The following is a 24,754-nucleotide window of genomic DNA, read 5'->3' as shown; positions in this document are numbered from 1 at the left end:
ACTTGAAACCATAAGAAGTATATGTGATTATTAAAAAAAAAAAAAGATAAAATTTGTAATCTATGGAGGATACAATTTTTTTGGGATTTCAAAATAATGTACTAAAACATTAAAAGTAATAAGTTCAAATCTGTAGCAAATATAAATATTGTAATCATTTCTTATAAATACCATTTCCTAATGTAATTTTCCAATATATTAAAGATCATAATGCAAAAAAATTAAATTTATTAAAAGTAATAGGCTTCATGTTTCTTAAACTACCTACATTTGTCAAAGTACTTATGAACTTTCAAAGATATTCGTCCACTAGTTTTATTGTTGGAATGAAATATAGCAAGACTTGCATTGCCTACTAAAAAAGTTAGTAGCCGGTAGTCATCGGGTTAAACCAAACCATTGCATAATGAAAAATTGTCATATGGATGAAGAAAGTAATAACAGATTTTCATTTTATTTTATTCTTTGAAACATCAGTTAAAATTCCTGTAATCTGTATCATACTTAATAACCATTATAAATTTTTAATTGTTTGTTTTCTGTGTGTGTGTGTGTGTGTATATTTCAAGTGTATATGTTTCCCATTGGTCAGGGAGACTGGGAAAAGTCAGTGAATTTGGTATTTTTTGTTCCCAGCCTGAGAAACATCAAGGAATTTCATTTTATGCACAAAATATGCGAATAGTTAGTGAATTTCTCTGATTCTGTGATGCTTCCAGAACATGGAAGGTGAAAAATATATTATCATCAGTACCAAAAAATCACATAAAAGTTAATTCTGGCACATTTAGCACATTATTCTGTGTATTTTATGCATAAGTATTGTTTTGCCTACATCCATTTGTTTCTTTACCATTAATTCATGGGGTATGAAGGCAGCCATAACAGGATGTGTAAACAATAGCTAGGTTCCAACCTAAACTTAGTGTAAGGGCTCTGGATAAAGCTTCATCAAGTTTTCTTAAACGTCATGGAGGATCATTTTACTACAAAAGCCCTTAACAAATTACTGTTCAAATATAGACTGTTTCCATTAAATAAATTGGTTTGATCTTACAAAATAAAGTATATTAACATATCAGTTTTCATGACAGTAGTCATAGAAGGAACATGTAATAACACCCTGGGCTTATTACATCATTGACATATTTGTATGGAAAAGATTTGAAATGTGGCAAAACAAAAACAAACAGTTTGATTATTTTGATAAAGTAGTTCAAAGGTATAACAAATCTGTATTTATGTAACTGAGATATTTTTTTATATTCATTATTATTCAAGTGATTATCAAAAATAGCTTCAGTAGTTATATGAAATAATAATTTAATTGTAATTTTCTTTTAATACATCATAAAGCAAAATATATATCACTAAGCTTTTCGTATAGCACGTAATGTCATGATAACATAACGTTCTGGGACAACATGGGACCTATTGATCCATCTCGGCTGTTCAATCCTCTAAATTAAATTAAAATAATTAGCAAAAAAATATTAAAGCCAGCCATTACCATTCATCTACCTATCAAGCTTTTTCTTGAACTCACTTTAATTTACTGCCTTTACAACATCCGAAGGCAACCCATTCCAAAGGCCAACCACCCTGTTAGAAAAATGAAATTGCCTTACTTCAAAATGACTCTTACCTTGCCAAAATTTATACTATTCTCACTATTAAATATGAAAGAAGATTATGCATCAGCATTATCAATTCCCTTTACAATCTTAAACACCTCAATCAGATCCCCCTTAACTCTTCTTTTTTCGAAAGAAAACAGTTTGAAAGATTTCAACCTCTCCTCGTATGATAACCCCTCTATCCTAGGCACCATTCTAGTAACCCTTCACTGAACCCTTTCCAATAATTCAATGTCTTTTTTAAGGTAAGGATCCCAAGACTGAACACAATATTCTAAATGTAGCCTGACCAGTGATGTATACAATGAAATTATATCCTCTTTAGACTTGTATTCAAAATTTCTGTAGATACAACCTAAATTCCTATTTGCCTTACCACCAGCAACAGCACACTACTTGGATGACTTAAGAGACTGATCAACTATTGCACCAAAATCCCTTTCTTTCATGACACTGTTAAGGTTATTTCCATCTAAATTATACTTGTAATTCAAATTATGATAACCCACATACATCCACTATCCAATAAAACTCTAAACTTTGTTAAATGTCTTTGCAAAGCATCTTTTATCAGAGTTTCCAGAACTTTCCCCACAACTGATGTAAGACTAATGACTCTATAATTACTGGGACAGCTATTATCACCTCCTTTGAAAGGAAGAGTTACATCAGTTAACTTCCAGTCCTCTGGTACCTGCCCACTATTCAAGGATTGACAAAAAATTGTAGTAAGTGGCTCACATATCCAATCCTTAACCTCCTTCAAAATCCTTGGGGAAATATTATTTGGCCCAAGAGCCTTATTGTTTTTTAAACTTCCCAATTTTTTTTAACCAGCTCAGAATTAATGCAGTCATCTTTTTTTGATCTCATTTCCATTTATCAACTGTTCAAGATGTGAAATACTGCTTAATCTTCATTAGTAAAAACTGAAGAAAAAGCAAAATTTAGTAACCCAGCCATCTCATAATCATCAGATACTAGCCTTCTATTATCATCCCCCAAGGGTCCTACCCCCATCCAACATTTTGTTGTTAATTTACTGTTAATTTTTACATTTTCAGCCAACCTTTTTTCATACATCTTTTTGATGTCCTAATTTCCTGTTTCACCAACATCAAACCTGTTCCCCAATTTCCATCCTCTCGATCATTTCTATATATGAAGTTAACAATAAATTTAAAATACCATTGTTTCTTGTAGGTTCCTTGACTAATTGGAGAAGAAAGCCATCCTGAACAGTTTCTAAAAACCTTTCTCCCTCATGGTTTGACTCTAGTATTTCCCAATCTATATGGCCTGAAATTAAGAACACCCATAATTATGACTTCATTAACAACTGAAATCTTAATCTCATTGAAAAGTTTCTCACTAATTTCTTCAGTATCATTTGGTAGTCTGTCACAAATTCCCACAAAAATCCTTTTCCCTTTATATTTGCTAATAGAAACACAAAAGGATATAACTCACATTTTACCTATAAAACCACTCCTCCCTCCCTCTTCAATACTCTATCCCTGTAATCCTGTATTTCAAAGAAATTTCTATCATCAAAATTATCTATGTTTAACCATGTTTAAGTTATTCCCATTATATAAAAATCCTCCATTCTTACCAGTGCTCTAAAGTCATCTATTTTATTTCTTATACTTCTAGCATTACAATAGTAACAATTAAGCCTATCCTTATAACTACTTCTATACTCATTTCCTATGCCAAACTTTTCTCTGCCTGCTATTCTTTTTGCATTTAGTTTTTCCTGGCCTTCACCACTGTCTGGTCCTAGTTTAAAACTTTCTTTAGAGCTGAGTTAATAGCCTTAGCAAACAAGCTAGCCCCTACCATATTTAAATGTAAACCACTCATTCTAAAAAGCTCCCTTCTTCCAATGAAATGTCCACAAGTCCAACCAGCCAATCTGCCCATCATTACATAGTAACCTAGCATTTAGCCCTAATGATCTACTTATAACTTCATCCCCACTGTTAATTCTGGGCAGTATCCCTGACAAAATTAGGTTATGACCTTTTTCTTTAAATGTCTTTATCAACCTTTTGTACTTATTAATTAGCTCCTCTGACCTACCTTTCCCTACATCATTAGCCCCTATATACACCAAAAAAACTGCATCTCTGCTAGCCCCCTTTATTATATCTCGTGCTCTGTCAGTTATATCCTCCATCTATGTCCGTGGGTAGCATAATCTGATTCTTTTCTCTCTATTTACCCCTTAGACTATTCTATCCACATGCCTTGTCAAGGAATCACCTATAACTATAACCTCCTTTTCATCCACATCCTTCTCTGACACTTTTGTTTTCCTTCCCTCCAATAGTTTCTCATCTGCCAAGGGCTGAAATCTGTTGCTCAACAGAATAGGCTCATTATAACTAAATTCATTACTTTTTACTCTGATACAACTCTTTCTAACTTCCTCAAAGTCATTGTTAGCTGATGTTTTTTTTATTGCATTGTGTGTAACTACTGTCTGAAATGTGAAAACAATGAATAAATGTATTTTATAATCACCATTTCAAAGATGAATAATATGTGAAATTATTCATATCAAAACTTAAATAACTAATAATTTCCAGGTACTGAGCCACACATGCACTGCAGGAACAACTACCTTGACTTGTAAGTTTGCTGAAGTAACAAAGCATAGGCATGCTTAACTAAAACACAGAGATTTTACATTCCTAATTATTAAAGATATGAATAAAAAATATGGCATTGACACTTGTGTGAAGAAAGAGATGCTCTAAATAGCAAGTATGGAGAGTAAATGTGAAAAACTGACTATCTTGGGCAGTGTTTTAGCATTGTATGTAATCACTGTCTGAACTGTGGAAGCAATGAAGTAAAGTATACTGTAATCACCATACTACAGGTAAACATATGACATTAAATTGTTTCAATATAGCTAACAAAATAATCAGTTCCAGGTAACAAGGAACTTGCTGTAGTAACAGCTACCTTTCCCACAGATTGTGTACAAGAGTTTGGAGATCCATTATATATATAAAGTAAAGAATTTCCAGAGACTGTGTATATTCTATTTAAGCAAAGCTTGGGAATAAGCTTAACTTTATGTATCATTAGAATGTACACTTTCTATATAACTTGGAAATTTTTAGAAGTCATTCTTATGAAAGATTTTCCTATGGCGTGGCTTTAAAACATGGGTGACTAAAATATATTTTTCTTTTGTTATTTATTGGATTTCAAAAGTCACATCTGAACCTGTTTTATGTTACAATATTGTTCTCTAATATTTCAAGCCATACATTTTGGGAGACAAAACGGCTGTTTAATTACATTGAGTTTTATTTTTGCAACCTGATTTATCTTTTATTATATACATATATGTTTTGATAATGTGAGTTTGATAAGGAAAAAAACATAAGAAAACATAATGAGAGTTTTCTCTTCAGAAATTATTGTTTTACAGTTTGTAAACGTGTGCTTTTAATATTAATGTAGCATTTTTCATCATATAAAGGCATAACTGAAAGTCACTTAGTTGAATGACTCCTTACAATTATAGTGATATTACCCATTATTCACAGGTATGGTTGGAAGTCATAAATGATTGACACCATGAGATTAAAGTATCATTTCTCATTATATGAAGGCATGGTTGAAGGTCACATTGACAAGTAACTATTGGAGTAATTTTTTTGTTATAGTTAACAAAGTAATTTCACCCTATAGCTTGTAGCCAAGATTTTGATTATGAAATGAAATATATTAAATTTTACAAAACATTAAAGTATTGTATTTGATTATGGGTAGTACTTTTAACAATTCATGTTCTATAAGGATATCATTCACTCAGGTGTTCCTGGTTTATAACATGTCATTTGGTTCTTGGAAACATTAGTAGTAAATTTTGTGTACTGTACTTCTTGAAATGTAATAATTTGATAACACCATTATAAAGCAGTTAGTATGATTTAGTTCTTTTCTTTTGTAATTCATAGAGCCAGTTATTTGGCAAAATCTATTATTTAGACTTTGGATAAGTTTGGGTGACCCTCTGAATTGTATGTTTCCAGGAAACATATCATTTGAATTTTATAGCAACCTGATTTTCTCTTTGAGCACTGGTTTTAACAAACTGTATTGACTGGACTTTGGGTAGGCCAAACAGTTAATCAATAAAGTCATGAAATTATGTTTAAATTTAATTTAGTATCTTATTAAGATTTAATATATTATTTTTCTTCACAAAAAGTATAGAAATAAACACGTAATTATCAAAAATAAGTTATTTTTCTGAACTTAGTACTACATAATGATTTAAGAAATAAGAGAATGTTGCATTTTTTGTACTCAATTTTAGATATGTGAATAGGTACAGAAATTAATTAAACTACATGACCACAAAAAATGTTTTATTTTTCACTTCATTTGATTGTTTGTTTTTTGCAATTTCATAATAGGTAGAGAAATTAATTAAACTACATGACCACAAAAAATATTTTATTTTTCACTTCATTTAATTGTCTGTTTTTTGCAATTTCATTTTCAAAATGTCATTTCTTTTAATATTTGCAGTTTTTCTAAATGTATTTGTTTTGAATGATTGATACTATGACAATTATTGACTTCGTTTAATGTTTTCAAAATGATATCTTACCTCTACTCACACAATAGCTTTCATTGATTTGTACTGTCCTCTATATGTGCAAATTTTCACTCAGACTAGCCTTTATGCTCTTACCTACCTACCTCCACGTGTTTACCATGTGGTATAGCTGCATTGTAGCATGCAAATAAGAATGCAACAACCCTCCAGCAATAGGAATGCGACATCACCCTCCTAGAACAGCTGACTCCCTCTGTGCAGAAGAAGCCAATCTTCACTTCTTGATTTAGCTTGACAGTGATCAGATGTCTTGCTCCACTTGTTTAATTTGTTGTTCAATTGCCTTTTAAAATTGTGACTTTGCCTTTATTTTCGAACTTAAAAAGGTTTTTTTAATTTGAATTTTTTAAATTTCGTTTATCATCTTTTTCGTGCAGTTTCCTAACTGCTTCATATTGATTTGACTTCATCTATTTTTCCATGGAGTGTTATTACACTCATGCAAATTAACGTGAATTCACAGTTTCAAGTCACAACCACTACTGCTTACTTCATATCCCCGTTTTCCCTGCATCTCATCATTATCTTTGCTTTGACCACAGGGGATGTGTATATCAGTTCCAGATTCTCCCCTACACTTTTTGTTGGGTGGTCAAGGCCTTTGCCTGACTTCTTCCTTCAAACGAACTTCATTTCCATCACTACATGGACAACTGGCTCCTTCTAGCTATTTCGCTTTCAGCTTCTTCCATCAATACTCACTTTCTCAACAGGGAATCTGCTCAGGTGGGTTGGCTAGTCAAGCTGGAGAAGCCTGTTCTTACACCGACTCAAGACCTCATTCATCTTGGGGTATTTTTCAGTTTCCATGTAGTCAGGCCCAGCCTTCTCCCCTTCGACAGTCTTCCATGGAGCTTATAATTCAGAAGACTCAATCCTCATCTTTTCTAGCTGCATCAGAGGTTCTCTTATGGAGACTTGGGCTTCCTTTGAGATCCTTATTCCCCATGGCTGAACTCACATGAAGTCTCTTCATTACCATCATTGGGTACGTCATAATCAATGGAACCTCACCAAGGATCATCTGGACTACCTGGTATCCATTCCTCCTTCCCTTCAGACAGAATTTGCCTGATGGTTGGACAGGAATAAGACAATGGCTGGTGTCCATTTTCTTCTGTGACTGGAGATGCACCTTTCTAGGGATGCTTCCCTGTTGGGCTTAGGGGTGTGGGCCATTGGTCTTTAGTTGAGTTGAGTTTCCATATCAATCTTCTCAGCTGTTCATTGGGCAATGCCTCTTTTCCTGCCAGCTACAAGGGGCAAAATAATGATGAACCATTCCAAGAACAGTTGTATCTTACATCACTTAGCAAGGGGGCACCTAGTCTTGGTCTCTATGTTTTCAAACATTGGACCTGCTGCCTGAGCCCATAACCATCGAATTTGTTTGCTGGCTTGTCATATCCAAGGTGCTGTCAATATTGATGTGGATCAGTTATCCTACCCTGATATTTTCAGATGGCTATGCTTTCAGTTGGATTCTCAATATTCCCTTGCTAGATGTTTTGATCTCCTGTTCCTTTGACAATAGATGCCCTCAGTCAAAATTTGACGGTCCTCTACATTTATGCCTATCCTCTTCCATCTTCTTTCCAGGGTCGTATCCTTTATCCAAACCACTCCAGGTCAAGTTCTTCTAGTGGCTCTGTTCAGACCAGCTCAACCTTGGTTCCTAAGACTTCTCCATTTTCAGTCATCACTGCTGTTGCCTCTTGCTCTCTGTCCTTTCCTACTCTGTTCATCCTCATTTGGCAGTGCTTCATCTGTTCATCCTTCCCCACACTCTGGTTTCATGCATGGCATTTGTCCGGTCCATTGTTAGAAGTTCAGGACTTTCCACTCGGATAGCATCTTTTCTTTCCCACTTTGCCTGCCTCTCTTCCATTTCAGTGTACCAGCATAAGTGGTGTATTTTTTGCCATTGGTCTCACCATTGGGGATTCATCTCTTCCTTACTTTCTGTCCCTCACCTATCAAACTTTTTACCTGGCTTTTCGACAATGATCTTTCTGTTTCAACCATTGCTGGTTATAGAGCAGCGTTATTCTCTACCATGTTTTTCCTGTTTCCACCATGTATTTTCCTCTCCTGTTATTTTCCTCTTGTTTCATTTATTTTATCTTCATAGTCTGCCTCTACCAATACCCTTACCAGGTTGGGATATTAATGTTGTCCTACATGCCCTTTCCCTCCCTCTGTTTCAACAATTGGCTTCCTGTTCCCTATATCACCTATCCTTGAAAATCTTTTTTGTCCTCCTGTTGGGCTGTGCATGTTGATGGTCAGATGTGTTCCCCCTCAATGTCTGTTGCATCCTTTACCACAAAACTTGTTTTCCTTTATCCTGATCATACCTTCCTTCCAGAAATCTCTGCTGCATGTGAAGGTAATGTTGCCTTCACTCTTACTTCCCTTCCTTTGATTTCCCAAACTGATCCTGACCACCGGATTGTCTGGTCAGGGCTGTGCAGTGTTATGTGGCTTGCATGGCTTCTTTCCATGGTTCCTATTCCAGATTGTTTATAAACTGGAATCCTTCAGTTTCCCATGACCTTTCTCCTGTTACCTGACTGACTTATACGTATAGCCTTTTCCTCCTTGTCTCTTGACTCCTGTTACCAGTGTCTTTGGCTGCTCATCTTCTTCATTCTTTGGAGAAGATTGTCCAGGCTGACATGTGGCCCCCTCCTCATACATCTGTGTCACATTATCTCCATCATCTGGCAGTTTATGTCTCAGCTGGATATCATCTACCTCCTGCCACTGTCACCATTCTTCACTCATCAGTTCATTTGTGAGTGAGTATGTGTCTTTTCCTTATATATATTTTCCTCTTACTGTGACCTCCTTGCACTTCTTTTAGGATCCTGCTCTGTGGGGAGTGGTGCCTATCCATGTATACTAATTGTTAAATCCTCACTGTACAAATATTAAAGTCACCAATGCTTGCTGTTGAGATGGAGTGTTCTGCAACACCACTTGTAGGTTCATCCTTGCAGTGTCTTGCTTCCTAAATATGTTCATCCCAGACCATGCACTCATGGAATAACATGAGTAAAGTAGAAGGGGATTGCTGCCCATCCCTGCTGTTTTTGTGATTGTATAAATCAGGTATAGTCTGCTTTTCAAAATAGGGTTTTTGCAGTCATCCATTGCACTTTCTGGTGGTAGGATGGTGGTATTCTTCTGGTGTAGGTGGAAGGATTATCCTATTACCATCGATCTGATGTATGATTTCAGATGCTGTACGGTGTGGACTGGAATTTTCCATCACATTCCAATATGCAGTTCACCCCTCCAACTGGGAACCCTTCTTCCTACTGCCACCTGGATGTCGGTTCCCAGGTGTTGGTTGGAGCCAGACCAGTCAACATAAGTCCTCATATGTGAGTGGGCTAGGACCCTCCTCCTACCACAGACAGGGTGATACATTTCCAACACCACATAGTCTTGGACTGGAGTTGGTATTGGTCTTCCACATTACATTTCCACCTTCCTACCATCATCCACATGTTGGTTCCCATGGTAGTATAGGTGTTTGTCATGCTGGATATGCACATATGAAGACTTTGGTTTTTGGAACTGAAGTACTTCTTTCATGCCATTTCCTGAGTCTGAAGTGAATGGTTTTGAACTGGAGTTGACCTCTCGCTTGTGATCTAACATACCCTAGCCATTCTACACCAAATGCACTTTTTTTTAGGTGTACCTCTTTTCTCCCTATTTCATGACTTAATTCATCAAGAGTGAAGAGTATCTGTTTCAGATGTGGTACAGTCTCCCACAAGTGTGTTTCCTCTACATTGATCAGTCACACTCCTAGGGTACTCTTCAGATGCTTTCTGAAGGGGACTCATCTAGGGGAACTTTTATGCTGGTTCCTCCACCTGCTGATTGTGGGATTCTAGCTATTTTGTGAGAAGAGGTAAAATATTGTATTGGAAGTTAATATTTTCCTACACTAAAAATATATTTTTGATAGATACTTATCTCTTCTCATACTTCCCACCCTTCCTCCTCACATATGGTGTGTTTTTTCCATGCCTAATCTTGAAGTGAAGATTGGGTTCAACTGCATAGAGGGAGACAGCTGTGCTAGAAGGGTGTGTCAGACTCTTATTGGTGGAGGGTTGTCACACACTTATTTGCATGGTACAATGCAGCTATATGATGTGGAGGTAGATAGGAGCATACAGGCTAGTGGTGAGTGAAAATTTGCGCATCTAGAGGGCAGTACAAATCAATAAAAGCTATTTTCTGAGTAGAGGTAAGTATCTATCAGAAATATATTTTCATTGTAGGAAAATATTAACTTTTCAAATGTTGTGCTTTAAAATATGACATTGTTTTTCTAACTTTATTATTTTCCATCCTTTGTATCTTCAACACTTATCAACTCCATTTTTCAAACCAGACTCAGAAAACAAAATGAAACCAGGTATGTGGGAACATGGCTATATATATATATGTATGATTTATTTATGTTTCTCAAATTAGAAAGTCTACTTATCTATATCTATTGGTGACTTGTTTGCTTGTTTTTGTTTAATTATGTACATAGGAAAGTTTCTTAATTTTTATATACATTTGGAAATGTTTCTATTGCTTTTATATTGAAAATATAGAACAGTTTTATATCTTGCTGAGAAAGTATGAGCACATAAACTTATGAATCAAAAATGTCTCTGAATGTTCACAAGTTCTGTGATTATTAAATACATTGTGAAAGATTCCCATTTATAAATATTAGTTCATTAAAACCATGTTTTTAATGTTTTTTATCATAAATATTGCTTTTTATCTTATTTCTTAGTTTCTTTTTCATTTGCATCCTATTTTTACTGTATTTTTAATCGCATAGTAATCTATTTATTGCATGTTATGTGCTTTTTTTCCTTTATAAAAAACACAACTTTTACTCTGTTAAATGGATCTGTAGAAGGTGATCCCAAAGATAGAGAAGGTACGTGTTTCATTTCATCTTCTGTTATGAATAAGTTTTAGTTTAGTCACAGGTGCTGTTAAAACTCTTTACTCTGCTTACTTTCTTAAACATTATTTAACATAAATTATAGGTAAGTTAATTTCTTAACATAGAGGAGCTGGTGTTTTTTAATTCAATCATATTTTTTAAAGATTAGAAGAAAAAAAAATCTTGAAAATATACTTGTTGATAGGAAAAAGTACACAGTATGTTGGTAGGTTTATTAATTTTTTTGTGTTCATTTGCAAATGCTTTTATATTAAAAATATAATATTATTTTATATCTCTGTGGAGAAGTATAAGCACTGAAACTCATGAAAGAAATGTATTAAATCTGTTTAATGATAAATATATACAGTATTTGTATCTTTACATGTATATTGTTTCACGTTTATGGACCTTCAAACCATTAATTATTAAAATCACATCATGTCTAAACATATGGGGTTTCAGCTTTGTTCTTGAGAAAGATGGTTTACTGTCTTTAAGTGCACAATGAAAAATGTAATTGGAAATCTTTTTATAAAATATTTTCTATGATAATGTTTTAAAATTTGGATGATTAAAATACATTTTTCTTTCATTATTTACTGACTTTAAAAAATCACATCTGAACTTGTTTTATATTACAGTATTGTTCTTTAATATTTCACCCTAAAACCAGTGACCAAAATTTTAAGAATGAAATAAAAAAAGATTACATTTTACCAAAAAATTACAGTACTTTATTTGATTATGGCCAGTATGTTATTAAAATTGTAAATGAGTTAATTTTGTAACATAGAGAAGTATGTTGCACTTCTTTAAAAAAGTTTTGACTCTAACTCTTTTTAATTAAAGTTAAAGACTCAAAAACAGAAAAAAGAACAGGCGTTGAGACTAGAAACCAACCTTGGAAAACATGTACTATAGCTAAAACACATTTGTGTCAAGGATTTTTACACATGTTTTTTGACCTTTTTAAAACACCTGAAAGGGTGTGCTCAGTGGTTGATGCTAACCAGAAGAATGAAACCTTTTTTTACTTTTGTCCTTTCTTGAACATACTTTCCCAAGTAATCTCTTTGATGCAGTTTTTGTCAGCTAATTCTAGGATTTTCTTAAGGATTTATTTTGTAACAAATTAAGTCAATTGAACATTTAAATGTGAAATTTTAAAGTTTATTTTGTATTAATGAAATTATGTTTGTAGTAGTGCAAAATGCTTCTTTTCCTAATCAATTAACGAAATGAGATTTAAATGTATGTTAAATGTTTAACTAATGGCACCTTATCAAATACTTTCTGAAAATCCAGATACACCAAATCCATACCCATACGCTGATCTACATAAGTAGAAACTTCTTCAAAGAATGTCAAAAGATTAGTAAAGTAAGATTTCCCCCCTAGTGAAAGTATTATCACTCTCCAACAAAATGTTAAACTTTGTTAAATGGCTTCGCAAAGCATCTTTTATCAGACTTTCATAAACCTTACCTACCACTGATAGGCCTATAACTATTTATTACCTGGCACCTGCCCACTATTCAAAGGACTTAGAAAAATAGCAGCAAGTAGCTCGCATATCCAATCCTTAACCTTTTTCAAAACCCTTGGGTAAATATTATCTGGCCCAGGAGCTATATCATTCTTTAAACTTCCCAATTTTTTCTTAACTAGCTCAGAATTAATGTGATCATCTTGTTCCATCATTTTTTCCCATGTAGCAACTGTGCAGGATGGAGAATATTGCTTAAATCATCATTAATAAAAAATTGAAAAAAGTAGAATTTGCAGCCTTCTCATAATCATCAGATATAAGCTTTCCTGTTATCATTCCTCAAAGGCTTTATTGTTATCATTTTTTTTACCCTTATTGTACTTAAAGAAATCCATGCCATTAATCTTTACATTTCCACCAAACTTTTTTTCATATATTTTTTTGATTTTCTAATTTCTTACTTGATACACTCTCATGATCTTTCATAATTCTCCAAATCTCCCATCATTACAGTTAATTCAAACTTCTTATATTTATTGTGTTTTTCTTTAATTTTATCCATTGTTGTAGCCATTTTTTTTTCTATAAAGGAACATGCCTATCTCAAATATTTAAGAATTTATTCTTTAAATTTTTCACATTTTATCAGTACCTCCAATTAATTCATTTGTCCAATTCACAGGTGATAATTTTTGCATCATCTCTTCAAAATTTGAGTTTTTTAAAATCTCATTAATTCTTATATCGATATGCAGCAAATTATCAAATCTGATTGAGCAATGGTCACGTGCACCCAAATGCTCTTCAATCTCCACCCTGTCAGCCATTTCTATGTTAGAACTTAACAATAAATCTAAATAGCATTGTTCCTATTAGGTTCCTAAGTCAATTGATGAAGAACACTGTCCAGAATTGTTTCTGAAAAGCTGTTTCCGTCATGATTTGACTCAAACATTTCCCAAGTTTCTGAATATATATATTATCAAATCTGATTGAGCAATGGTCACGTGCACCCAAATGCTCTTCAATCTCCACCCTGTCAGCCATTTCTATGTTAGAACTTAACAATAAATCTAAATAGCATTGTTCCTATTAGGTTCCTAAGTTAATTGATGAAGAACACTGTCCAGAATTGTTCCTGAAAAGCTGTTTCCGTCATGATTTGACTCAAACATTTCCCAAGTTTCTGAATATATATATATTGGGAAATGTTTGAGTCAAATCATGACGGAAACAGCTTTTCAGAAACAATTCTGGACAGTGTTCTTCATCAATTAACTTAGGAACCTAATAGGAACAATGCTATTTAGATTTATTGTTAAGTTCTAACATAGAAATGGCTGACAGGGTGGAGATTGAAGAGCATATATATATGCTTAAAATTTAAACTTCTCATAACTATTACCTCATTAACACCTGAATTCTTTATCTCAGTGTAGAGTTTCTTGTTAATTTCATCAGTTTCATCTTATTGTCTATAACAAATTCCAATTAAAAGCCTTCTCCCCTTATAACCACTAACAGAAATACAAAAAGATTCAAACTCATTGCTATTTGTTTTGATAGCCTCAACTTGAACAGGCTGTAACTCACATTTTATACATAAAGTCACATCTCACCTTTTTTTAGTATTTGTTTAAACAACCTATAACCCTTTATTCCAAATAAATTATTGTAAAAATTGTCTACATTTAATCGTTTCAGTTATTCCAATTTCATAAAAATCCTCTGTTCTAACTAGTGCTCTAAAGTCATCCATTTTATTTATTATACTTCTAACATTAGAATAATAACAGTTTAGCTTACCATTAAAACTACTTCTGTGTTTTGTTCCTATACTATACTTTTCTCTACCTTTTTATTTTTTTATTATTATGACCTTAACCACTGTCTAGTTCTACTTTAAAGCTGCCCTTAGTTAAGTTAATTCCCTTGCATACAAGCCAGTTCCTACCTTATTTAAATGTAATCCATCCATTCCAAAAAGCTCCCTTTCCCCATTGAATTTATCCCACAAATCCAACTAGCCAACCTGCCCATCCTTACATATTAATGTAAGCCTAGCATTCAACCCTATTGACCTACCTTTAATTTCATCCCCATAAATTAAATCATTATGGCTCTTTTCTCTTAATGGTTTTATCAATGCCTTGTACTTAATAATTAGTTTTATGACCTATCCTTTCCTACATCATTAGCCCCTATGTACACTAAAAAGACTGCATCGTTATATCACTATCACATGCCCTGTTAGATTATGCTATCCAGGGGCAGGGGTGCAGAATATAACCGGTTCTAATCTCTCTTCCTACTCCACAGACTATCCTATCAATGTACTGTACTAAAAAATTCCCTACAACAATATCCTCTGTTTTTCATTTCCACCCCTATCTGCTCATTTGTTTTTCTTCCCTCCCTAGTTCATCATCTGCACAAGCTAAAGGCTGAAATCTGTTACATTATACAATCTGCTCATTATAATTAAATATACTAATTCTAACCCTATTAGAACTGTTTTGAACTTCCTGAAAGTTATTATTAGTCACTGTATCCTTTGCATGTAAAAGCTTAAGTTCTACTTTAAATCCTGCTGTTATTTCCCATAGTTTACCTTTCTCTTCATCCATTTCCTCTACCCTATTTAGGATAGCCTATAAACTCTAAATAGAAATTGTACCTCCTCACTAGTAGCTTCTTTAAGTGTGCATGCCAACCCCTAACATTGTTTTAATATTTAAGAAAATTCAAAAATTGATAAGTTATATCAATATCTCTAAATATACAATTTTAATAATTTATAAGAAATGATTACTTTGAGCAAATAGCAATTAGGTTATTTTGTTATTTATCCTGTTTCATACTACCAAACATAAACTATTATTGTAATTTTCTTGAAATAATTACTTTTTACCATATTATTTGTTAACACGTCATCACCATTCAACCTTTAGATCATCGTCCATGTCTGACATCAACTATTCCAACTACCACTGCTGGCATGAAGCGTTCAGAGTCTACAACTGAGTTTTGTCCACTAGGTGAAGATAAGGAAGTAGAATATTTCTTTGCATCTGATGCCAGGTTTGTTTGAATCACTTTTCCACATAAAATGAGACTACATGGGGACAGTTATAAACAATGCCTATGAATAAAAAAGCTTATAGAAAGAGGTAAAATGTTTTGAATATGACAGCCTGTGTTAATTTTGAGGTGTCAAGAAACAACAACAAAAACCAGTTTAATACTCCATACTTTTTGTACAAAATTATGTGAGTGAGTAAAAAATTTTAATTTTATGTATCAATTGTTTGTGCATTTTGAAGTTGTACTTGCAATATAGTAAATTTTATTATTATATTTCTTGATGTGTTCTTATAGTGCTGTAATCGAGCATACAAACCGTGTGATATTCTTAGAAGATGATGATGTGGCTGCAATTTCTGATGGAAGTAAGTTATTTTTTACCCTGATTGCTTTATAGGTAATTATTTTAGGTCATTGTTTAAATGTTTTGTTTTTTGTCAGATTATATTGGTTCCGTGCTTTATACTTTCATTATAATTATCAAAGGCTTGTGGATGAGAGTTTATATATATTGGAGTAATCATAACCAACAATAAAGTTATAATTTATGACTGAAATTTAATTTCATGATGTAAAAAAAATCTTATTTTGCTAAATGCATAGAATTAAAAAACAATATCATTGAAACTGATGCAAAATTTTCTTTCGGTATCTTAACATATGTGTGTGCTTGTCCATTTATGTGTGTGTGTTTTGAGGTGTAGCACATATTTAGTTTTTATTATTTTTTTGTATTTTGTATTTCAGGACAGAATAAAAGAAAGAGAGACAGAGGCTAAAATAATTAACAGATTTCTACATCTTCTATTGTTACATGTTATTATAATAAAAAAAGTTAAATTGAAGTACAAAGTATTTTTGTCATAATGTGCCATTATTTTGATCATTACAAATTTAACCAGCAGTGAAAAAGTTACCATAAATAAGTTCAAAATGTTTATTGGAAGAAATTATATAGGAAGAATGGTTTTCATTCACATATTTAAACATATCAGCATGCTCTTATGAAGACATGTTAAATAGACTAAAAGATTATTACTCAAACAGGTTTATGAATGTTCTAAGATAAATTTTTAAGACTGGTTTATAGATTTATAATTATTATCAATACAGCCCCAAACAAATTGTTTTATATTATTATTCTCTTCTAGCCAAGAAGCTAATTGTTTAATATTTATAAATCTTTAAACAATGTTATAGCTTTCTGTCTTTTTATTTTATTTAAGATATTTTATTCAATACTCCAAGTAAATGATATGTTTATCACTCATATGCTTTTGTGTTAAACACCTAACACATTGTGTATAAACATTCTCAATTATTAGATTTGACCATCCATAGGCTGAAACGTACACTTGATGATACAACTGGCAGGGAGATTATTACTTTGAAAATGGAAATTCAGCAGATTATGAAAGGTGAAATATATTTTTGTGAAATTATGTGTTACATAGCACATTAAAAACATTTTGGGTCAAATGAAAATATAGATATAGAAATATAGATTTTGTACTTTACTCATTAGTTGATTGAAAATTAGGTGTATAGATGAGAGAACTTCAAAAGCTGATCTTGATACTTGCTCTATACAATTGTTTTGGAATTGATTTGCTGTGTATAGCATTATATAGTATAAGAGAGCTTCAGTTTAACAATACCAACAGTATGATTTGGCTTAAAAATACAAATTTATGTTTAAGATTTTTCTGATCATCACATAATAACAACTTGACCTTATCATGACTAGATGTTGAGTGCATACCTGCATTTAAAATTTAAGTAAAGAAAATCATTTTAAGTCTGTTTAAACTATTCTCAAAATAGAAATATTTTAGAATTGATATTGTGGTGTTTTATAGAAATTGTTTAGTGTAATTTCTAAAGAAAAATTGAAGGCATGCTCAAACTTACATTTCTGTGGATTTTTTAGCAATGTAAGCAATGCATTTATATATAGATTTTTTTCTACCTATCAGAAAGCATAGTTCTGATACTATAACTCAGTTCCATGTATAGAATAGCTATTTTCCTATTCACACTATTCTGCATTAGAGATTTGCATGCCACCAGCCTTGTGAAACTCCCAGGTAAAATTCACGTGAAGCATGAGAAGTTGCACTACTGCATGATCATGTATCATGCAGAAAAACCCTCCACCAATAGGAGTGTGATACAACTACTTGTGCAAATGCTTCCTCTACATTTGCATGCAAAAGTTTTCATTGTTTTCACTCAGCACAGTTGTGATTAGATTTGTGTATTTTTGCTGAGACTTGTTGAAGTAGTTATTTCAATAACTTTTTAATTTCAACCTTTCCATTTAAATTAACATGACTTTTTTTTCTTCTGCTGGTGTGAGTTCAAATATCACTCACAGTTACCAACAATTTGGGAAGTTCTTGCCTGTTGAGATTGTGACAGCCTTCGTGTATTACAAAAGATGCCATTCATGTTGAAAATGCAGTAAGAGGAAGAGTAATGTCATATCATTCGCTGTGTGATGGGATCTGTGTTGCTGTCTAGACCTTCTTCTTCCTTCTTTGCCACACACTTTCTTCACAGATATTGAAGCTGAAGTTGAGTGAAACTAAATGGAGCAACTTTCCTCCCAATAATTATCTACCTACTGAACATCTCGACTTTCCAGCCTCACTTGTGCCTTCTACCCATTGTTTCTTTTCTTCTCCCCTGTTAGTGCCCCACCCAGCATATACTTCAGGTTTCAATTCACTCCCGCTGTTATTCCACCTCCTCGAGTCTCAATTTTCTATCCCTTCTGATTCACCCTCACACATTTCTCTTTCTTTTGCATATGACATCCCTTTATCATTGTATGTGGGATTGTCTAGTCCACCTCCCTGATCATGTAGCTGTCATTTTCTCCCACTCCTGTCACCCTTCTACTTTTGTGTGCCCTCGTATTGGATTTTCTTATCACCTTTGTCTCTTTGACTTCATTAATTGTCACATATTCTTTCTCTTTCATGGGATTGTATTCCCATGATCTGTAAGTCTCTTTTTAACTTGAGTTTCCAGGTGGCATTTCTTCCACCTTTCACATTTTCTGCTGTCACAGTTTTCATTTCTTCTCTGCCTCTTTCTACTCTCTTTCATTCCTTCCTTATCCACTGTCCCCCTTCCTTGCCTGATTGGATTATCATTGTGTTTCTCCATGCTCTTACCCAGGTCCCTATCAAACCTCTAGCAGATGTTTCTACTCTCCCTGGACACACAAGTCCTATTCTTACTTCTTGTTGTACCTATTTCTACACCCTTGTTTCCTCCCACTTTCTCATTATCGCTCATCCCTTCTCCTTAGTCCTGGTCAGTCTTTCTTTCCCTCATGTTCCATGGCAGGAGAACGTGGTCACTTCCTTTCTCCCATATTCCCTCCTTCAATTTCTCTTTTTGATGTTATTTCTGTTCTGGACAGATCCTCTTGTCCTGTCTGGGCTGCTCAGTGTTTTGTCATGCTCTTCCTCCTTGTGGTTTCTCTCACTGTTCTTTTGTAACTGGGACACCTCCTCTATCCGGGCCCTCTCTCCTTATTCCACTGCAGATTAGATCCATCAGCTCATACATCTTGTATACGTCCCTCCACTGGCAAATGTTTGTCTGTTCTCTCAAGCCTCCTCTCTTCATTTTATTCCCACTTTTCTCTGAGCTGGCATGTGAACTACCTCACAATCATTTGTCTCATATTAAGCTATCTCCACCATCTGGCTGTCTCATCTCCAGTAGCATACAGATTTCCACCAATGTTCATTCTTCAATTAACCCTGTACCTGTATGAGTGTGAGTATTCATTCACTAATTCCTTCCCCATCGCTCTTCTAATTTTGGATCCCACTAGGCAGCTAGTGTTGCTTCACAGATTATACTTACCCAAAATTCTGCATCAGGCCAGGATAATGGAAAGCTCTCAGACCATTTGTACTGACCCAGTCAGTGCCTACTATAAAATGGGGTGTTCTGCAAGACCACTGGAGTTCCACTTATGGTAGTTATATATATAAAATTTTTCCATTCCAATCCAGACTGTACCTATTCCCTGGACTATCATGGAAAATGCTAGCACCAAAATTGTGGTTCTGCCTGCTTCTTTGGCTAGCACTTGCTGACTTTTAAAGAAAGGGTTTTGCAGTTACCCAATGCACTGTCTCCAGTAAAAAAACCTTTCTGGACTGAAGGGGATCCAGGTACGTTTTCTGGGTCTGTTTCTGGAGTGTAGTCCAGACCATCCCAGCCTGTCTTAATACCTTTCACTTACTTTTCTTTCTATTTTGTCAATTCCTGCAAAGACATAACCTCTCTGCTTTTTCTTGCAGAGTTTGATATTTCATGTATCACCCATTAGCTCTACTCCCACAGCTGGTGATAGCCCTGTAGAGTCTGATGGTTGAATGGTGGTTTCATAAGTATCCTTATTTTGTATTCACTATGGTGCCCTTCTCCCAGGACTAGCATGGGTCCTTAGTGTCTGATGGTCAAGGGAGCGAGCACATTAGGTACAGTCTGATTGGCTTTCTGACTACGTGTGTACAAGTTCTCAGCATTAAAAAGTATATGTTAATGAATATCCATTAAGTTGAAATTGCCTGGATATATAAAATGGAACTTTCTGATCAATAATAAAAACGATTGAAATTCTAAGATGAAATGAAGTATTTATAAAGTTTTTTTAGAATGCTGTTTCAAACATTTTGGAAATTCCACAAAATAAAAAAAGTAAATCAAATTATATAATTTTCTGTTGCAGAAACTAGATGCTGTTTAATAAGTTTATACTAAGTTTCATACAATTTGGTTGAATATTTTCACTGTGAGAAGGAAAAAAATCAAAAGATATCAATGACACACCTCTGATCTGGAAACATTTAATATAATCACATAAATGTTAATACCTGTCTTTATTCTCTGTTTGGAAAAGAAGTTTTAGAATGTATGAAATTGATTTGCAGCATTGTTTTCTGTTTCAAGTTCTAAACATATAAGTACATTTGTTGGATAAATAAATATTTTGTTGTTGTATGACAACTGAATTTTATTACATTAACCTATGCTTACTTGAAATTATCTATTGTATATACTTAAGAAAAAAAAATCAACCAATGACAATTTTATACTGTTTGTATTTTTCTCAGTGAGAATAGTTGAACTGTAATCTGTTTCTTGTCTATAGCACAATAGTCTGATTACAATCACTCATGAGAATAAAATAACAGAAAGTTAAGTAACTAAATTATAGTCTAAATTATAGGCAACTATAGCTCCTTCATGCAAAAAGAAATTTTTGAACAGCCAGAGTCAGTGATCAACACCATGAGAGGAAGAGTTAATTTTGATAGAGAGACACTTGTTTTGGGTGGCATCAAGGATTACATTCCTGAGATAAAACGTTGCCGGCGGCTTTTGCTAATTGGATGTGGAACCAGTTATCACAGTGCCATTGCTGTAAGTATTAGGCTAAAAATTTTTCCTGTAAGTGGATGAGAGTACCTTATCTTGCTTTACCCTATGTTTATTATTCTACATATTAAAGTATTTTAATCGTGTAAATATTCCTTCTTTCTGAAATTTGCATATGATAGTTTCATTAAAGTAATAGGTTGTTCTTATTAATGAAAATTACTTATCATCACTTGAACATAAATACATGTATCATTCAGAGTATTAATAACTATTAATTTTGATATATATATATTTTCAGTTAATTTGCTTTCAAACAAATTGTACATGGTTTGAAATAATTAAATGTTAATCTGAAATGTGATGAAATTGCACAGTGCAGAATTAACAAGTAGTGCATACTAAAAATATGATCAAATTATAAAGATACTTATTTTTTTATTTTTACAAACCAAAAATGCATTCTGTGCTAGGGAAGATCAACTTGAAATTCCATGCTTTAAACAAAACATTAAACAGTGTATATGATATAACCCATTTTCCCTCTCTTTATTTTAAGATTATTTTAATTATGAGTGAATTGCTTTCTAAAACTTAATTGAAACTTTTTTTTCTGGCATGAAACCAAATTATTCAATATTATATCTTTTGCTAGACACGTCAAATTTTAGAAGAACTCACTGAATTACCAGTTATGGTTGAACTAGCCAGTGACTTTTTGGATCGTAACACTCCAATCTTTCGAGATGATGTATGTTTCTTCATTTCTCAATCAGGTAAAGTGTCATGTAATACATTTTGTCTTAACCAACAATAAAGACTTACTATTGATGTTGATGGTCCAGCTCTTTTGTTCTGTTGTACATCTGCTGCATTTACTCCTTTCTTAAGGGTAGATTATTTTTTATAAAGTCATGTCTTGCTATAGCAACAATGCCTCTATTAGTCTGTATAATCATTTTATTGATAGAGTAAGTTTAGTTTTTCCAACAGAGATCTTTCTTTTAAGGAGAGGGTTACTCCACAAGGTGTGGTATTTTAGTCTAAAATCACTTCTACTTGAAAGATATTCTTTTTGTGTCATTGAAACTGTTTTATACAGATATTTGAACTTTTTATACAATGACTCATCTCCATACATAGATTATTTATTTTCCTCTTGAAGCTGCACTCTTCTGCCTGAGAGACTTGCATGCCACCAGCTGTGTGAAAATCCCACCTACAATTCATCCTTGCCACACATTTCCCTTCACAGAATTTGAAGCTGAAGTTGAGGAGGATGAAATTTAGTGACTTTTTTCACCCAATACTTCTCCACCTAATGAATACCTCCCGACTCTTCCCAACCGCCTTATGTATACCTCCTACCTGTTGTTTCCTTACTTCTCCCCACCCAAACTGTTAGTTCTGCACTCAGCATTTACTTTGGGTTTAACTTTGCTCCTGCTGTTTTATGCCTCATCCTTCCAGCCTTATCAGGTAACATGTAGGAGTTACTGTTTAGATAGAGTTTATTCTTTTTTAACATGTAACTCATAGGGCTTAATGTTAAGACATCGTTAGTTCTCCTTAACACATTCACATTCCATATATTGTATAGATCTAGTTCCTTAACTTGTACTACATAGACAATAATATTTAATCATAATTACTTACTCATTAACATATACCACATGTTATCTCTCGTTCATATGTACACAAAAAAGTTAATTATTAGATCTGGTTATTTACTCCTTTACATATTACCATTAGAAGATAGGGTTTTCAACATAATCATTTATCCATAACATGTCACACATTCATGATAATATTTTATTATAGTTTATTACTTCTTAGTCTGTACTCATTGTAGATTAGATTATATCTAGTTCATTATTACTTCACGTACCATTAGAAGATAGAACTTAGACATAATCATTTACTCCATATCATATCACACATAATCAATGTTTAGATGTGGCTACTTACTCCGTGACATGTATTCAAAGTGGATAATGTTTAATCTTCTTTCCTTCCCAGATATAGTTCTGAGCCTATTTGATTTAAGTGAGTTTCACAACCTATTATGTTCTGGGGGCACTGCACATTGTCACAGGCTGTCTTTTTGGCATTACTACATCCTACTCACAGATTGGTTCCTCACCCACTAGTGTTCTGTTTTCTAATTGATCCTCCTCCTTTTGTTGTCTTGCCACACTCCTCTTTGCTAACTTCTTCTATTTTGGCCTCCTGAGCCTCATTCCTCAGCTCTGGTTATCTATACCTTCAGTCTGGACTAGTCCCATCTTTTTTTTTATCATGCATGTCCTCCTCTCCATCTCCTCTCTTTGGTCCTTGCTCAGTTTTGGGACACCTATTAAGGGGTCCATTTGGTGGCCCCTCATAGGCTATCCCAACCATGTTTCTATTACTTCATCTCCTCAAGTCTCAGCTCTGACTTCCCCTACACAACTTTCCATCCATTCTGATCCACCCTCACACATTGTTGTTTCCTTAGGATATGACATCTCTTTAACAATAAATGTGGGATTGTCCATTCCACCTCCTAGATCATGTAGCCATCCATTTATCCCACTCCTTTCACCCTTCTGCATCTTCTGTGTGCCAATGTACAGGATGCACTTATCACCTTGGTCTCATTGTCATAATTTCCCTTTGACTTCATTACATTGTAACACATTTCTACTCTTTCACTGGATGGTTAGCCCATGAACTGCAAGTCTCTTCTATCTTGGGTTTTATGGTGGTATTTCTTCTACCTTCCCCGATGTCACAATTCACTTTCTTCTTTGCCTCTTTTCTACCTTTTTTCATTCCTTCCTTATCCACTGTCCCATTCCTACTTGCCTGATTGGATTATCATTGTGGTTCTCCATTGTCTTATAGGAGTCCCTATCAAACCTATAGCAGATGCTTCTGCTTTCCCATTACACATTAGCCCTACTCCTACTTGATGTTGATAGCTGTTGTACATGTATTTATGCCCATGTTTCCTCCTGCTTTCTCATTACCACACCTCCCTTTTCTTTTGTCCTGACTAGTTTTTCCTTCCCTCGTATTCCTTGGCAGGCGAAAGCAGTCACTCATTTTCTCCCATGTCCTAGCCATCAGTTTTCTCTTTTCACTGTTATTTCTGATCCAGACAGATGCTCGTGTCTGGTCCAGGGCACTCTGTTTTGTCACACTCTTCCTTGTTGTGGTTCCTCTCACTGTCCTTTTGTACCTAGAGCCTCTTTCCTTACCCCATTACAGATTGGATCTGTCAGCTCATGCATCTTGTATTTGCCCCTCTGAAGGTGGATGTTTGTATGCTCTCTTGAGCCTCCTCTCTTTGATTTTTCTCCTCCTAATTTTCTTACCCTTCTCTTTTCTCTGGACTGGCATATGGACTAACCCACGATCATTTCTCCAGAAGCATACATACTTCCACCAACATCCATTCCTCAATTAACCCTTCACTTATAATGGGTGTAAGTATTCATTTACTTTTTTATTCCTCACCTTTC

General features: G+C 34.0%; 1 protein-coding gene across 2 annotated transcripts in view; it reads left to right on the top strand.

Annotated features, from left to right (window-relative positions):
• LOC106463953 (glutamine--fructose-6-phosphate aminotransferase [isomerizing] 2-like) overlaps window positions 1-24,754 on the top strand; it is a 101,912-nt gene that overhangs the window by 56,008 nt on the left and 21,150 nt on the right. The window contains exons 9-15 of one of the 2 annotated variants that reach the window (XM_022391587.1): window positions 10,706-10,729; window positions 11,231-11,254; window positions 15,707-15,836; window positions 16,134-16,204; window positions 17,165-17,257; window positions 21,100-21,293; window positions 21,904-22,024. In XM_022391587.1, coding sequence (XP_022247295.1) covers window positions 10,706-10,729; window positions 11,231-11,254; window positions 15,707-15,836; window positions 16,134-16,204; window positions 17,165-17,257; window positions 21,100-21,293; window positions 21,904-22,024 — 657 coding nt within the window. The remainder of the gene's footprint in view (window positions 1-10,705; window positions 10,730-11,230; window positions 11,255-15,706; window positions 15,837-16,133; window positions 16,205-17,164; window positions 17,258-21,099; window positions 21,294-21,903; window positions 22,025-24,754) is intronic. The other variant, XM_022391588.1, reaches the window with a different exon arrangement.

The sequence above is a fragment of the Limulus polyphemus genome, unplaced genomic scaffold, assembly GCF_000517525.1.
Source record: "Limulus polyphemus unplaced genomic scaffold, Limulus_polyphemus-2.1.2 Scaffold1528, whole genome shotgun sequence".
NCBI lineage: Eukaryota > Metazoa > Arthropoda > Merostomata > Xiphosura > Limulidae > Limulus > Limulus polyphemus.
This window is presented reverse-complemented; position numbering and strand designations above follow the sequence as displayed.